This window comes from Numenius arquata, chromosome 11, assembly GCF_964106895.1.
Source record: "Numenius arquata chromosome 11, bNumArq3.hap1.1, whole genome shotgun sequence".
Taxonomy (NCBI): domain Eukaryota; kingdom Metazoa; phylum Chordata; class Aves; order Charadriiformes; family Scolopacidae; genus Numenius; species Numenius arquata.
The window spans coordinates 33,757,324-33,774,424 of record NC_133586.1 but is presented as its reverse complement, the minus strand read 5'-3'; the positions used below and the strand labels follow the sequence as shown (position 1 = coordinate 33,774,424).

General features: G+C 47.2%; 1 protein-coding gene across 5 annotated transcripts in view; it reads right to left on the bottom strand.

Annotated features, from left to right (window-relative positions):
- Positions 1 to 7,976: 7,976 nt before the first annotated feature.
- The window catches only part of CSNK1A1 (casein kinase 1 alpha 1), a 36,722-nt gene continuing 27,597 nt past the window's right edge, over positions 7,977 to 17,101 (bottom strand). For 2 of the 5 annotated variants that reach the window (XM_074156209.1, XM_074156212.1), the window contains 3 exons: positions 16,902 to 17,008; positions 15,887 to 16,035; positions 7,977 to 10,673 (listed from right to left, as the gene is read on the bottom strand). In XM_074156209.1, coding sequence (XP_074012310.1) covers positions 10,666 to 10,673; positions 15,887 to 16,035; positions 16,902 to 17,008 — 264 coding nt within the window. In that variant the 3' untranslated portion in view covers positions 7,977 to 10,665. Of the gene's footprint in view, positions 10,674 to 15,881; positions 16,036 to 16,901; positions 17,009 to 17,101 lie in introns of those variants that run through there. The other 3 variants (XM_074156213.1, XM_074156211.1, XM_074156210.1) reach the window with 2 other exon arrangements.

Sequence of the window (17,101 nt, the reverse complement as noted above, 5' to 3'; positions counted from 1 at the left end):
GCAGGTGGCTCCCCCCATCCACCCTCCTTTGCATGGAGATGAGCAAGGAAATCTAAACACACATGCACACAGAGGGGCTGGGAGTGACAGCCTGCGCTGGGCAGGGGCAGGCAGCTGCCGGCAGGGGCTCTGGGGGCTGCTCCAGGATCCCCTTACAGCTGGGGCACTGCAGGGTCCGCACGGCACAGCGACAACACGCCAGGAGGGAGGCAAAGAGCAGAGCTCACACTGTCCCCTCACCCCAGCACCAGAGCCCTTGCTGGGGTCTGCACCCCCACTGTTGTCTCCCCCAGCACCCAGCCCAGCACCAGCCCCCCACGCCCAGCAGATCTTCCATGGGTAGGAATAGACCTAGTGCTTGCTTTCCCCCTGCCATGGGGGTAACACAGCCCCATCCCACGAGAGCAGGACGCCTCCCTCCTTCCCTCGTAGCAGCCGCAACCCAGACTCCTGCTTTTACTGCCTTCTTCCTGCAAGCAAGCAAGGGTCAGGCTTTCGCGGGGCTGTTAAGAGTGAGTGAGCCCAGCCCTGCCCTGCCCTGCCTGGCTTCACACCAGCGACCAAAGTCCCAGAGCTGGAGAATCCAGCCGGAGCTGCAGCAGCCAACAGGGATTTCATCATTCAGCCTTGCCCCAGGTCTCGCAGCTCCTGAAGTGGGTCTGTCCAGCCTAGGAGGACTAGGAGAAACAGAGCAACTTTGTACTTGCCCTCAATTAACGAGTGACCTATTTAGAAGAAAATCTGGGCTAAGTGGGATGAAGGAGCCAGAGCCAGGTGCTTAGGGGTGGCATGGCACAAAACAGGCTCAGCCCAGGAGCTCCAGATTCATACAGGACAGAGGAGCCATTTCAGGGTGTTTTAAGAAATGCCCTAAATTTTTTTTATAACTGGGGAAGAGAAACCCCATGCTGCAACCCTCTTCCCAGGACCACCAGCAAGGGGACATCCCCTGCCCCCATCCAGGTCTCAGCCAGCCCCCGTGCCTTGAAGGGAGGTAGAGGGACCGGAGGAGAGGCACAGGGTGGATGCAGGGGCAGCCCCCCTCCCAGGAGCATCAGGAAGGCTCTCAGCTCCTCTCCTGCCGGGGGCCATGGCGATGCTCTCAGGTGGGAGGTGGAAGCCAGGGTCCAAAGGTTCCTCGCAGTGCAGGAGCGGGCGTTCCTGGGCAGGAGGAAAAGCCATTAGAATACATGTTCACCTGATGAAATCCTGCCGCCAGCAAGAGCGGTGTTCCAACTCGACAGCAGTTTTGAAAGGTAGGCGTTGATCCTACCCAGCAAGCGTGTTAAAAGGAGAAGTGCTTATCTAACAGGACGTGCGAGTCAGATGCGTATCTCTCCTCCTAGAGAAGGCGCTGGCCCGAGCTGGCAGCCTCCCCTCCTGCTCCGGAGCCTGGGAAAGCCAACTGCCCCCGACCAACCCCGGCAGGAGCAGACACGGCACCTGGGGGCCTCTCTGCAGCCAGGAGAGGGGGTGGCAGCTCACACGTTTTAAGCCAAAGCACTTCCCACGCCATGCTCAGCTTTCCATCAGCGACACCTCCGTACTCCAGCTATCAGGCAACGCCAGACTAGACACTAGGGATTTACCACACTCCTCCTGATGCAAGCTGGAGCAATGAGCAGCTTATTCTCCCCCCCATCTAAAAGAAAAGCAGTGTTACTTCTCAAACTGGACTGTGAGGGCCTAGGAACTGAGGGGACAGGTTTGAGAGGGCAGCCAGACTGAGCTGTGTTATGCAGTGGAGAGAAAAGGGTCTCATTTAATATTTCATTTTGAAAACCTACGTGCAACACACGGCAGACATTTGCCTACGCCCCAAATGCGGCAGGTCAGCCAAGCTGGCAGAAACAGGGCTGAGAGGAGGCAAGCCCTGACCCGGCTCCACCATGCTCTGCCCCTGCCTCTAGACCACCTCTCTCTCCTTCACAAGCTCTTCCAGCAGAGCCATAAAACCACTTCAACTGGCCTCCAGCACCATCCCTAGCCTGGCACAGTGGCACCTCCAACCCCCTCTCCGTGCTCAAAGTGCTGCAGGAAACCTGTTAATTGAGGGGGGGGGGGGGGGGAAGATATGGCAGATCCCCCAGCAACTGTCCCACTTGGGGCACAGCTCCACAGATGGTCACAGCCCTGTCAGCAGGGCACAAGGATGATCTTAAGGCTTCAGCTGCTTTGCGTTCACCTCAGATCATCCACAGAGGGCTTAGCAGAATTGGAGCTTTCCCATCAAGGCTGCTGTGGCTCAGTTGCAAGCGGCAGGGCCAAGGACAGCAAGGCAAGTCACACAGAGCTGGCCCTGCCGAGGACATCCCTCAGCCTTCCCGCGCCCCCGGACACGCTGGCACACAGGCAGGGAGCAGACAGAGCTGCCAGGACGCTCACAGCTGTTCCCCAGCACTAGGGCAAGGACCTGGACGGGGTGAAGGGCAGCAGGGTGCTTTGGGCCGGGCCAACGCTTTTGAACTCACTTCAGAGCAGACCTGCAGGTCTCTAAACCAGGGCAACACCCTGAAGACACTATCAGTCAGCTCCAGGGCAGCTGGAGAGCTGTCAAGAGCACTGACATGGGCTGGTTCAGCCTTCACCTCCCAGGATGTTGGCAGAGGCTGCAATGAGGACTTCAGCCCCTGCTCTCAATTATCACAGCAAGACTAACAGCAGCCATACGTCCACACAGGCTGCCCTGCCCTTCTAGAAATGGGATTTGAGCACAAGCACTTCTTTCCTGGAAAGTGTTCCCAGGGGCTTGGGATTCCTTCCCATTCCATAAAGTTCCCCTCACAACACCACTGCTAAGCACCCAACAATCCCCCAGGACCAGGGCTCAGCCACGTTAACGAGCATCAGCAGCTGGCAAGCTATTTAGAGGAGCAGGATTGCTCCCCAGCGCTGCTTCCCTCTCCCATTCCCAGCCAGAGGCACAGCCTGCCAGCACCACAGGGCGACAGCCCCACTGCAGCCCACCACATGCTAGAACCTCGCAGGCTCCCACCGTGCTCCACACAAGCCCCCACATCACACCGAGGAAGAACCAAACTTGCAATGGGCTTGTCTGTGCCCCGCTTGCTCCAGTGTCTTTGTATTTAAATTTCTTCTTAGAGGTTACAGGGAAGCTGCTGCAGAGTGGGTGTCTGATCGGCATCCAAAGGGATACTGCAGCCCTGGGACCCTCTGTGCTGGGCTGCCCAGCCCCAGGGAGGTTCAGCAGGTGGCTGCTCCGGCCATGGAACTCCTTTGGGCGGCCACAGGTAGTGCTGGGATAAGAAGTGACCCACCTCCCACAGCCAACAGCCCCCTGCTCCTTGGGCTGGGGCCAGGAGCCCTGCAGAGGGTCACCAGCCTGTGCCACACGCCTGGCCAGGGCAAGGCAGGCTGCTCTTGCCCACGAGCTGGGGCTCACCATGTCCCAGGCACGGGGCTGTTTGCCCTTCAAGCCAGCTCCCTGGCTGCCGAGCTCCGTCGGGGGACAGCTGTGCCCCAGTTCCAGGAAGGGGGGGGGTGTGGGGTGTGAAGGGCAGCCGGCCCCCCGCTGCTGGCTTTGCTGTGTTTACCAGTCACCCAGCAACCCTGCCGAGGAGCAGCACCGGCTCCGCTTTCACTGACTGCCCGGCCACTGAACCCCCAGGAACAGCAAGGCAGGGCAGAAGCCAGCAAGCAGGCGGTGCTGGGCTTTCCCGTCACCAGCGGACCAGGACAGGGACCAGGAAGCTACCCTGGGACTTCCCGAGGCAGGGGACACACCGGAGTCCTCTTGGAAAGGGGAGCAGGCAGCTGCCTGCATGATCCTGGCACTGGGACCTGGCTTGTGTTAGAGCAACTGCTGCCTCCCCATTTCCTCTCACAAAGGGCCATAAATTCAGTTAAACACACCCTACACCATGCGTCCCGTGGATGCCCAGGTGTCCCTTGTCACCCATGTTTGACTCCTTCCTCAGAAAAGCCAACACAGGAAGAGCTGCCCAGCCACAACTGAGCCAGTCTGTCCAGTGCCGTGATTCCACCTCTCCCTGGCCACCGCAGGGATCCTGGCGACCGCAGCTGCCTACCCCTGCCTGTAGCTGGGGTTTTGGGGGACACAGGACCAGGGCTAGGAGCAGGGGATGACAAACGCCCATGGCCTTTCACTAGGAAAGGCCGAGCACAGCACGGGTCAGACCCTGCGAGCTGTTTGCATGCCGGGAAGCAAAAAAACAAGCCACTTCCAATCAGCATCAAGTTCCCAAGCCCATGCCTCCTGGGAACACGCTGCCAGAGCCTGCTGGTTGCTGGCACGCGAGCCAGCCCGGCCGGCAACAGGCAGAGAGCGGCTCCGTGCCCAGCTCACATCCCACCTGCACTGCCAGGAGCCCCCCCACCAGCAGGTACGGGGAAGGTCAAGAGGCACAATGAAAAAAGCTGTCAGTGAGAGGGAGAAAGGCCACCGAGCAGTGACTTACGCCCATAATCAGTTTATGGGATTTATTACCAGCTCTGGGTGAGCCGCCTGGGAATGTGCTACCACCACCCCAGCTCAGGTTTAGCAGAGCAGCATCGTCCCAGGCTGGGGTGCAGCGCAAACAGGGTTTATGGGTGCTCCTTGGTTACCCAGACACAAGCAGCACAGCTGAGCTATAAAAACCATCAATTAATGCTTCCTGGGCAGACCAGGGGAAGAATGATCACAGCTGGGTTCCTCGCCTTTCCTCCCCAAGAAGAAAGGGGTCTGGGGAAGGAAGGCGAGAACTTCCAGGATGTGAGTCAGCAGGAATTTCTGGCCGTACCTACTGTTCAGTGCCATGCAGCAGGAGATGCCCGAGGTCCGACTCGCACAATACAAGTGTCAGCCCCTAGGGAATATGAACACAGGCTCCACCGTGCAAACACTCCCGATGGGTAACCCGGACCCAGACACACCTGCCGCAAACAGTCCCGGCCCAACACCAGCCACTGCCACGCCAGCAGCCACGCAGGAGGAGGAACACGCTCAGCACAAGTCAGAGCTGCGCCGGGGGAAGCCTTCGGCACACAAGAATGAATCCATTTGCTGCCTAAGTGATTTTTCTCAGCTCAAAGGACTTGCATCAGTTTCCAGCTTCACCTCTCTGCTCTCCTCCCCCACTGCCTGACTGTACCTGCCCATACGAGGCAGGCGAGCGCTCCCCCGCTCCTCTCCGCTGACCTGGACAAAGCTCTACCTAGAAGGTGGCACCAGATGAAGATCCGGCAAATCCTATCAGCAGAAGCCAGGCAGCTTGGTCCAGCTGCAGGCTGGCAATGACAAACTGCTTTGGAACACCAGAGCCAGCTGCAAGCCCCAAGCTGGTCCCTCAGCCCACACCACCTACTTGGGGACAGCGGGATTTGTGAAACATTAGTCCTTGTAGTTGTATAGAGATGGGCTCAAGGATCTCTAAAATTATCCACACTGCCAAGAAGCTGAGTTACCAGTCGGTATACAAAAGCCACGAGAAGTCTGTCTGCCTCGCCCTTGCTGCTGCATATACATCAGGGTAAGCTATGCCAAGGAGACCAGCCTTAACCCGGGGGGTTCTCAGTTAAGCACATCCGATGGACTCATTTGGAAGAGTCCCCCTGCGCTTCCTTGGCATCGGCCACAGCAACACAGGAGGGACTCACCCAGGGTATGAGGAAGGGAAAGGCAAGATTTGCTCCTCGTGCCCCTGCTCTGGTGGACCATGAGGTGCCACAAAGCAGAGCTGAGTCATGCAAGCCCCAGTGCCCCACCTCTGGTTATCTGCAGGGTGCCAAGTCAAGCACCTGCCCTGGGTACTCACAGGGCTGTTAAGGACAAGGCCCAGATTCATCATTGCACTCGGGGGCTTTGCCTGCAACAAAGAAAGCTCAAAAGCCAGTCTACCCTGTACGACAGCACTTACACTCCTTCAAAGCCTTCCCGTGATCCGAAATTACTTTAATTCGAAGAAAAAAAAAAAAAGTTCAAAGTCCATCATCTGCAAATCAGCTCAAGGCTCGCTATTATTTCAAGGGTGGTGGTGAACAGGGAGCAGCGCAGGAGCCTGCTCTTCGGGGCACATCGGTGCGCAGAGCAGCTCTGAAAGAGCTTTCTGCCAGCTACACGTATTGATGCTATCCTTCAAACTCCGAGAGGGAAAGAAATGAAATTAAGAGCAGCTGTGTTTACAAAAAACAACCCGCATTACTAACAGGAACAAAAGGCTCCTGGGAAAGGGAGAGAAAAGAGAGCAGTTTGGACTGAGGGTGCTCAGGTACTTCCAGAAGCAGCCCTCGATATCAAAATGCCAAGCTGTTCTCTGAAAAGAAGGAGCTACATCACCTTTACAATCATTTTATGGACAAAAATACTTGAAAACCTCATCACTCAAGCCTAGTGTGAGAACGCGCCTCAGCTCCTCCCGATTTCCAGCTGTCTGAACTCAGATATACCAACAGTCATATCTAAGAACATCTCACACGATGCAAAGTCAAGTTAGCATCTTAATTTAAAAGACTTCACACCTTTAGTACTGAGCTTTGCAAAGCAGCTGAGCCATCTGTGGTTCCTTTAGGAACAAGGACATGGCCTTCCTTTAACACACCACCTTTCCTCCACGGCCTCAGCCCAGTCCTGGCTCTAGTTTGAAAAAACTTCATTAATGCAGCCGAGAACGACAAATGTCCCTGTGTCCCAGCACAACAGTCCATCTCAATTCTTTGCATGCAGCCCTGGTACCACCCTCCCCCTTCCTGTTTAGCCCTGGATAACAAGGATTACATTAAAGAGCCATTTCCCCATTAGAACACGCCATGAACGCAGTCCTTCCACTCAGGGCCAATTAGGAGGGTGGGCACTTCCTCTGCGCCCTCCCTTGCCTGGTGTTTCCAGAGGCATTAGCGCTCGGAGCAGAAAGCTCTTCCTCCCAGCCCACTGTTCCTCTTTGTCTGGAGCCTGCGAGGCTCATAAACTTGCATTATGACATCAAGCTGATATGAAATCATGATGATTTCACCGCAATTATGTAAGGAGCAGATGGGCTGACGGAGCTGGCTAAGCAACAAATCTTCCAAATTGGAGAACGCTGTCAAGAGAAATTAAAGCCTTATGCAAAAAAAGCCAACTTGGGATCACAGAAAAATTCCGGCTGGAAGGGACGGCAGGGAGGCATCGAGCCCAAGCAGCACAGCCATGGCCGAAGCAGCGCAGCCAGCTTCAGGGAAAGCACCACACACAAAGCACGTACAGGCTCCCACCAGCTGTAAGCAACACACCTGAAAAAGCCGACTGAGAGAACAGGCGGAACAATGCAACAGCAGAACAAGTCAGCACATAAGCTTGAAAAATAACCCCCATACAGACAGAATTCAATAGAAATCAGCAAAAAAAAAAAAAAAATTAGGATGGCACACAGTGGACAGGCCTGGCACACCTACCAGAAACATACCTAGTTTTCAGAGACTGACAGCGTTTCCAACACAGCCAGGGCTTGAATTCATCACTTATTACCAATACCAACACCAGGCAGAACAGCAGGCCAGCGAGAGCAGTGTTACCGATTCAACTAATAACTGAAACCTAAAGCAATCTGTCCTTTCAGAGCCTTTTATAGGAGAAAAAGACTCTAAATTGCTTGTTACAAGAAACAGCTTAAAGAGGTTAAAAATAATGAACCAGTATGCTGCACATGAGCACTCCATGCTCCAAATTAAGCAAGCCTTTAAATGGGGGCCTTCGGACGCCTCTCAGAGTTGCTCTAAGGAGGTTAATAAATTGCTTTGAAATGCTGTAATGCCGCTTATTTAGATGACTAAGAACCTGTTGTCACAGTCTGATGTCATTACCTGAATTCTAGCACTTTCCAGGGAACTTGAGGTTGTAGTTCTTGCACTTTATGGCCCCTGTTATAATGGTAACTACTTGTGAAGGGCTGGGATTGCTCACAGAAGTTTTTGACTTTTCATCAGGACAGTAGATAAACCTCCCAACACAACACCTATGCAGAGCTGCAACCAGAAGTCAAGATCCACATAGTTTTTAATGCTTTCAGTTTTAAGTCTTCGTTACAAACCAAGTAGACGATACAGCAAATGAGTGTTCAGTATCACAGCATCTCTTTAAGGAAGGTTGCCGCCTTGTTCACTGTTCAGTGTGCCCAGTGCAGGCTGGTTTTCTGCAAAGCAGGACACAGCTGACAGTTCCAGCTCAGGCTTCTGTACAGAAGCAAACTCTATTAACAGGCCGTGTCCAAAGACTCACCGGACCCCATGCTCCTCCACAGGACGAGGCTTGCGGTTATAAGAACTGCAAACCAATGCATTTTGACACTCCAAGCATATGAGCTATTCTTGCTTACAGTGCTCATCAAGGGCAGTTTTGTTTCTAAAATTTGACAACCCTCCTCAAAGTCATGAGTAAATTTAACGGACAGAGGAAATAATTTCTTCTCCTGAAACCAAATTACTTCCTCCGACTTTCAAACACCTCACGTCAAAGCAAGAAAAGTGGTGCCAAAACAATTCCGAGCAGCCACTCTGAGAACAGCTGCCAAGAAGGCATTTCACTGATGCTTCTTCCCCTTCTGCCAATGCATGTTGTCAGATGCATTACCTAGACAGTAGAAATCATATGTAAGGTCATAACGTAGTATTTTAGATACCAGTTCTTAGAAACATACCAGTTTTCATAGGAGGCATAGCTTGTATCCTTATTCGGATAGGGCCATACTTGCGGCCCAGGAAAACATCCTAGCCAGAAGAATGAGCTATGTTTCTTCTTCCACCTTCCAGGTAACAGAGAGAGACCGCTCTGACTCAGAAGAGAAGTTTCCAAATGTGCACCGGTACCTCTGAAGCCCAGCAGACTTTCTGCCTCCCTGTACTCCCAGATTATCTATACAAATGTTTATTAGCACACAATGTTCTCCAGCTAAAGTCTAACATCTTCTCAGGGCAGATCCTTCTCATAAAGGGAGTATGCATAGTGACCGCGGAGCGCGGCCTTGATCCAGATCACCGCTCCATGGTGACAGAGAGCACACAGTGCAAGTATTAAGATCTTGAAGAAACAGTTTTCAAAATGAAAGATCTTTTCAAACAGTAAAAATATGAACTGTGAGCAGAAACTCTGCTACATGCATAGAAACTGTCTAAAAAGCTAACATACAAACAACATTTACACAATAGGCATCTGGCAGCATTTTCAGACATTTTTTAATTTATTCTGACATGCTATAAAGGAATAAATTACACTGTTAAAGAATTACCAGCAATAAAAGTATTTCTTTCTTTCAGCTGGGCTAGAATAGGAGTGAGAAGGAAGACAGCCTGGGGCAGTAACCAATGTGAACTCTGCATGGTGCAAGGCTGTCCCCTAGAACAAGAGTAAATCTGGTCATATCCACTTCACAAGAACTTGAAAGAAAATGCCTTGGTTTAAAACCATCCAAATACTCCATTCAAATTTCTCTCAAAACTAGCAATCACAAGTCAGTCCAGCCGATGCATGACACGGCAACACTCGGAGGCTGCCAGTACCGGGTCTGCAAAAGATGCCATTTCGTTTTTTAAAAAAAAAAATCCAATCTTAGTATAGAGGGCTGGTCTCAAACAACAAGTTATAAAAATGCAAGACTGCCCCTTCCCCCTCAAGGAAAAAATACAAAATTTATTTAAAAACAAAATGAGGAAGAGTTACAACACTAAATCTAAAATGATTTAGAAAGAAACATGACTTCTTTTGCTTAACAAATGGCCTTAAAACTTGGTTTAAAAACAGGGTGATGCAGATTTCTTAAACTGAATTAACAAGGCAAATTAAAAAAAAAAAAATCTCATTTCCTTACAGAAACAGTTTTTAGTTTTTAATGAACTTGTAAACAAAAAAGCTCCCGCTTCAAAATAAAAACAAAATCCCAGATCATATAGATGTTTACAGTGATTACATTTATCTAAGCAACTTACATACAGGTTCAGTTGTAAGATGTTAACTAAATTTTGTGACAAATATGCTGTTTTTCCTTTTATACCAAGAACATTATAGAGTTAATGCAGAGTCCTAAAGATTATCTAGTAGTCGCTAAGTTTCTCTTAAGTCTTCACTTTAGATGCTGTTATTTCTAGCACAGGTAAGCAGGCAGAGTCTTTCATACGCTTAAAAACTGGAATCTTTGGTTACTACCATGTCAGCTGGCTTGGTATGTTGCACATAGAAGCCAACAACTTTAAGAATGTTTTAAGTGTACAACTTTCAAAACCCAGGGAGGAATAACCAGAAAAGAGTGCACAATTGTGAGCATTTACAATTATCACAACTGTTGCCGAAGACTGTTCATGCCATTCTTCCAAAACAACGAGATCTCATAAGCAGTGTAGTTCAAAGTAAAAAGGTAACAAAAATTGGCATATGCACAATTTTCTCCACTTGTGTGTCAACCATTAGTTAACTTTTCCACTTGAAAAAAATGCAATAGAAAACTGGACACCATGTTTCACTATCTCAGTAATATTCACAATTACAGCTGCTACAACTCAAAGTGCAGCATCATTGACACTGCCCAGAGCCAGTTTATACTGATATTAAGTTCTTTACACCAAGTAAATGGTTGCCCACAGCCACTGGCAAGTGTACGTATGAACTAAAATTTCTAGGATTTGGGGAGTGACAAGTCCTGCTCCGATCTGCTCTGCTTTGTCCCATCCTCGCCATGCTCAGAAACCTGCAAGATAAACACAAGGGCAACTTATTGATACGGGATGAAAATGAGAAACAGCCTTCACAGTAGGAAAATTAAATAGCAGTTATGGTCATTCAAAGGGGAAAATGCTGCTCCGTCTCAGAAGTGCAGAGTTCCTGGTGTCCCTTTCCAAAGTTAACTAGCATTTGCCACCAGGCTTTAGCTCCAGCACACACCTCTCACTCATACCTACTGCTGCACTGGAAAACAGGCTTAGGCACCAGCTGGATGTCACATTCCTTAAATAGGAATTCAGACCAACAGTTTGAAAACAAGATGTGTTATTGCCACTAGGAAGCAGGATGTAATTTCATAGGATTGTTTTCTACTTGTCTGCAATGTCTCATGTTTATATCCTTGAATGTCAAACTGTCATCTGATTGCAGTGGTGCTCTTCAGAGACGCAGTACAGCAGTGTCACACAGACAGAAAAGGAACAGGAATAACTTACCTTACAGTAACTGGTGCTCACTACATGCTCACATGTACAATGCTCTGGGCAACCAGAACAGAAGCGAGAACCTTTGAGAGTAACTAGGAACCCAGCATACCTTCTGTCCTTGGAAGGACAAGGGGAACAACATTTCAGAGGGGAGGTGGGGAGTCAAGAACAATTATTTTAAAGTTCCAGGCTCCAAATGACAAGTTCAAGACATTATGGAAAAGGGAGAGTAAAGGAAAGAACCAGTTACTGCAAGCTAAGCCAGTCTTCATGTGACTGCTTATACACTCATTTCTGGTGACTCAGGTAGTGGCACTGTGCTTTAAAGAGGTAACAGGAGTCTCAACCAAAGACTACTTTGCCAAGCAAGTTTCCGTTCTGGATGCCCTCCAAACAGCATGGTATTCTGTCGATGCATGAATTCGCTTGAGCAACAGCTGAGTTTTTGCACCAGAAATCTCTTCAGAGTGAAATACAGAGAAAGCTGACCTCAGCTATAGCTTGTGCTGTCATCCAGAGAGAAGCAAGTGCAAACAAGTCTTAAACATAGCCTGACATTCAAACAAAAACATATCTGGATAGTACCCAGAACACAGCTTTAACTCTTCCGGAGGATTAAGCTACAGGTAAGAAGATTCAATAGCTTTGTTTGAACCCAGTCTTAATGCACTGAAGGACAGTTGTCTTTACCTAGCACTAGCAATTCTTAAAAAACAAATCCTGCACCAGAATTAAGACAGTCTTTCCCACTTGAGAGCAAATTCCCAGAGAAACCCCAGTGACTCCTTAGTTCCACTGACATGAAGTCATTCATAACCCTTACTTGATGCATACAAACAAAAGATACACTTTTTCCATTTAGCATGTTCAGCAGTGAACATTGATTCATTATTTGAACCACTTTCTCCATCAAAGCAACCCAAACTAAGTTAACAAAGGAGTGTGCTCCCAGTGTGGAAAGAAACAGATCAAGTCATTTATTTAGAAGCCTGGATGTTTCAAATGAGAACGGGATCCTGAACCTGAGGAAGAAGGGCATGCTAACAAATCTTATACTACCATTTGTCAGAACACCTCAAATCCAAGGTATTATGAGCAAGAGAATGCCCAACTCTACAGAGCAATAGGGAACTGGATTCAACCCACAACATCCCTTGCAAGTCCTGTTAAGACTACATAGAAGTGTTCCCAAACCCAGCCCAACTACAGCTGTCAAATGAGATACTCAGATGTTCACGTAGCGCACAAGACTTTGCCAGTATGAAGAACATGCTGAAGAGTTTTTGCTGACATCTCTCTTACATCTTCACTATAGACAGGGCCAGCTCAAATCTGCACCTTCATCACTCCTTGTCCCTCCAGGGTGTAACCCAAAACTTTGATAATCTCTATCTCTGCGCTACGTGAGGGATACTCAAATTGCTTTGTTATTACTATAGCTGCAGATCTTATCAATGGGGGAAAAGTAACTGTTCAGTCATACTCTAAGAAGCTCCTCTACTTGAGAAGTGTTCAAACTTTTTCTCTAAGTAGCTGCAGAGACAAGCAGTGAAAAGTTTTTGGCTGTCAACTGGCTACTTCTCAAGTAGCGAACTAATAGTCTGTTCTGAGAAATGCTGCCATGACCATAGGTGTTCAGCGAATGCTAACGGGATTGCTGACAGGTTTACAGAACTCGACACTGAAGTGAATTAAAAACATCTCTCACAAATGGAACTGATAGATTTTATCCTGGAGACTGACTATGTGAATCAGTTTTATAACTGAGGGAAGCTGACTGTAAGCATTGTTAGATCACACCTGAACAACTGCTGCACTGTCGAGAGACTGAGAGCTAAAGTTCCCAGAGTCAGCAGAGAAGCTCTGTCTGTTGAAACAGTTCACCTCTCCCAAGTTCAAAAACAGCTGATCTTGCTGTTACAAAAGACACTGCACAGGGTTCCAGAGAGGGACAGGAAAAAAATAAAAGAGAAAAAAGGCCATTGACGGAATAGGCTATCCTGGAATCACACAGAATATTCAGCCTAAATAACCTATAGGACTCAGTGACATGGTTTAATATGGAGCCGAGTTAAGGAAGCCAGCAATATCTACAAATGAGCACACTGTCCAAATAATCTGGATCATCTAAATCTCTGGACATTATTTGAAAGAATTAAGTTTTCACACACCCCCTGTCCCACTCCCAAGACGCACATCTTCAAAGTACTTGCACTTTATACAGTATACTGCAAGATTTTAACCAATAAATCCATCTGCAAATTGCCATTTGCAATACTCTCATTAAACTGGATATAGTTACGAGAGTAGTACAATTTGATGCCATGAAGCCTTTCAAGCCACTTCAGCACAGGCTTTGCTATAGCAACTACATGAGAATTTAACTGAACTCCAGAAAAAATAAACCAGGCACTTAATTGATCTTCAATGTGACAGCAACATATAAGCCATACAGCCTCCGGCTTGAGCTCAGCTGGTTCAGAAAATCTTCTTTAACAGGCAGTATTTCTGACAAAAAGGCATGTAATATTTTAGAAATCTGGAATCTTTACTGTGATGAAGAGACTAAGCTATTTTAGAAAGCTGGGGAAGTCTTCAGATGTTTGACAAGCACTACTTTAATGCTGTGCTGACATTACAGCTTGAGCAATCCAAAGGTCACAAGTCTTTTCTTCATGATGCAGGCAGGGAAGGAGGGAGTCAATCCCCCAGAAGGCTGTTACTCCATGCAAAAGCCAACAAAATTCTGCTAGAAAAAGAACAACTTCTTCATAGCTACAGCGATGGGCCTCATTACTAGAGGACAGTGAGATGAGGACGGTCATCAGAAATGGTCTGTAAGGTTCAACTGCAAGACAGCCTCCCCGTTACTCACGCTTGTCAGTCAGCTGCAGCTTTGCACTCTGTCACTAAATCATCACTAGAAAGTGCAGTCAGTTAATCATTACGATGACCTTTACTTCTCTTATGGTATAGCACTTGGTGAGAGACCGTCTCAGCCAGAAGCAGCACATTAAACCTACTTCACCAGCAAAATAACATTTCTAGTGCATACAACTTGATTTTCAGGGCAGTGTCTGTTTACAGATCATCACCTGTTTTAAGATCTTCACTTTAAACACACACCATTGAGAAGAATCCACATTTTTGCTCAAATTATTTCCTCCTGCTCTAACAGCCAACCTCACCACACCCTGACATCAGGCTGGGTTCAGTAATGAGTTCTGAACTCCAGTCAGAGCTTCTGCATTTCAGGAAGCAATCTAAGCCTGGGCACTTAATCACCAACTCTGTACGTACTGGTGTTACCGCTGAAGGAACTGGTTTACAGCCTTCAGTGTTGTAGCACCCATCGGCTCCAGTCAAACAAGTTGGACTCTGTGCCACAAGTAATCTGGCATTTAATGGTATCCTATGGAAAATTTTTTTCTTCAAGAAATCATTTCAGATTTAGTCTTGGAAAGACAACCAGGTATTTTACTACTTCTAGAAAAGTGAAGAATTGTTATATTTTTAGATAGCTATTTTTACTAAAGCAACCTGGTAATGTTTAAATGCTGCCACAATATGTGAAAAAAACATTTTGGTAAGTTTCCTGTAAACACTTCTGCATGTCTTTGACTTCTAAGTCTTTCATGTTGACTTTATATATAGTTTTATACATATTAAAATGATAGTCAAGACAAGAATGTACTGAAGAGTAGCAAGCAGCAGTAACACCTCAATATGCTACCTCAGTAGCAGTAACTGAAATCAGCTTCTCTAGTCTCACTCTCACCTCATTGGCTCCAATTTTATCCACAGCTCATCTTGGGGCATCAGTTTTATTACAAGACTGGCTGCAATAGTCACTAGCTGTAGCAGCTTCCTTATAGCTACTTACCAGACTGACACTGGCAGATTTACATCACAAAATTTTTTAAAAAGCTTCATGAACGTGTAAAAAAATAATTGTATGTCCCTTTTCAGAACTCAGTTTTCAGTTTTTAAACAGTTACATCTTGAACATTTCACAACATTTCCCTTTGGAACCATAACCTAAGAAACATTAAAATAGTCAAGAAACCTGAAGCCCCACCCCAGAGCATCCACATACTTCAGAAAATTGTGACTTGGCAGTCCACAGCAGTTCGGGGTTACTCTAGGATTTAGGCAAGACATTTTGAGCTCACTGGTCCCCTCGTTTAACTCTGGACCATGTGTCTCAATGGAAACCCACTGGAGGAAGCCAGATCATTCACAATTTTCTGTTTCCAATGTTTGAGGCATACAGAACAGAAGCAAACCCACAGCACTGTACCAGCTGGAACAGAGTAGAACCCAAAGTCTCTAGATCCTTGCCTAGTTAATGAGAATTATCCCTTAAGAAGTGTTAGGTCTAGGATTTTGGATTGTATAATATATTTATACATATATAAATATATGTATATATATAAAGAAAAATAAATAAAAATGTCACATTCCCAACACCAAGTCAGTTTCTTGTTTTTGGAAAGTGGTTAATGCGGGAGCAAAAGATGCAGTGGTTAAAATGACCCAACATCCCCAGAAGAAATGATATGAAGTACAAGGACATTTTGGTATAAAGTTAGTAGTCAAATTCTCCAAGGACGTCTCTTGTTTTTGCTTTTTAAATTAATAGCCAAATATATTTTTTAAACCACCTCCTTGATCTAACACTTAAATTGCCGACATTGTCCAAATTAGTGTAATTTTTTTTTCCTGTAACGTCACTTGGTTCTTGGCTACTAACCTTTCATGTTACTCTTGGATTTGTCAGTTTGCTTGCCTGTGGGGGTTTGGGCCTGCTGCCCCTGCCCACTGGAAGAGGCTGCCTGCTGTGCTGCTTTCTGCTTTAACATTGTCCAGTCGAATGTGTAGTCATATTGGTGGTTCAAGGTCCTAGAAAAGAGTGAAATACTTTACTGTAACACATCATAACTTCCATATTGCTAATACCAAGCCTTTGCTGAAAACCCAGAACTAGAGGTTAACTGTTTCTGTAAGCTGCTTTAAGGATTATGAATGGTATATAAATGCTAAGAATTACTAACTTAAAGGGATTCTTGAAGAAAGCCCAGATACCATCAAGCAGCATTTTCTTCACTGTTTACTCAAAAGTGCCCATTTGTAGAAGCAGGCCTCATCACAACCCTGCTTACCCATTTGTCTGCACTGAGGTTCTCAGCCTTTTCTTTTTTTAAACTATATAGTTTTAAGGGAAGACTGCAGTACTGTAGACCATTGAATAATAATTGCTTTGGATTCCAGAAACCTGGAGGCAGACTCTTGAGAGATCAGTCCCAGCTCTTCTTGAACAGATACTGTTCACTCCACAAGGCTGAGTTTATGTTCTGCTTTTTCCAACAAGCTCACTGAAACAGCACTATTCCCCTCCACTGAAATCCACCTCCTGGGCACCACTGCTAGTCCTATCACCAGTCTCCAGACATAAAAAGCTTCAAATGCTTCTACTGAGGGGTCAATTTCTTAAGCTACATGCAATGGAACTTGAAGCTAGAGGCTCAATCTTCTAGTATTAGTGGTCAGATCACGCAATTCAAAAAGAAGAGAATCATGTTTAACGTGTTTAACAGTGTTTTTCAGGTCCTTTAAACAGTTTTTCAAACTCTGAAATGGAAAGACAGCCCCAGAACTCCCTACACCACACACATACAGAGCAGCCCTCTGCAGTGCAAGTCCCCCAGAGCAGTTACCAACTGGTAAAGCACTGACAAATTTCAGTACTTTTCCACTTTGAGACTGACCTGAAAAGAATACGGAATAATTGCCTCAGATACATGTAATCTGGTGCCTCTTCAAAGCGCAGGCCACGACAGTAGTTCAGATACATGGCAAATTCTGCAGGGAACCCCTGTAAATCAACAGTGTTAATCAAGCCACAGCTTGCAGCAAAAAGCTTCTAACAACCCTATTAGAAAACTAAAAGCTGTATTTCTGTCTATAA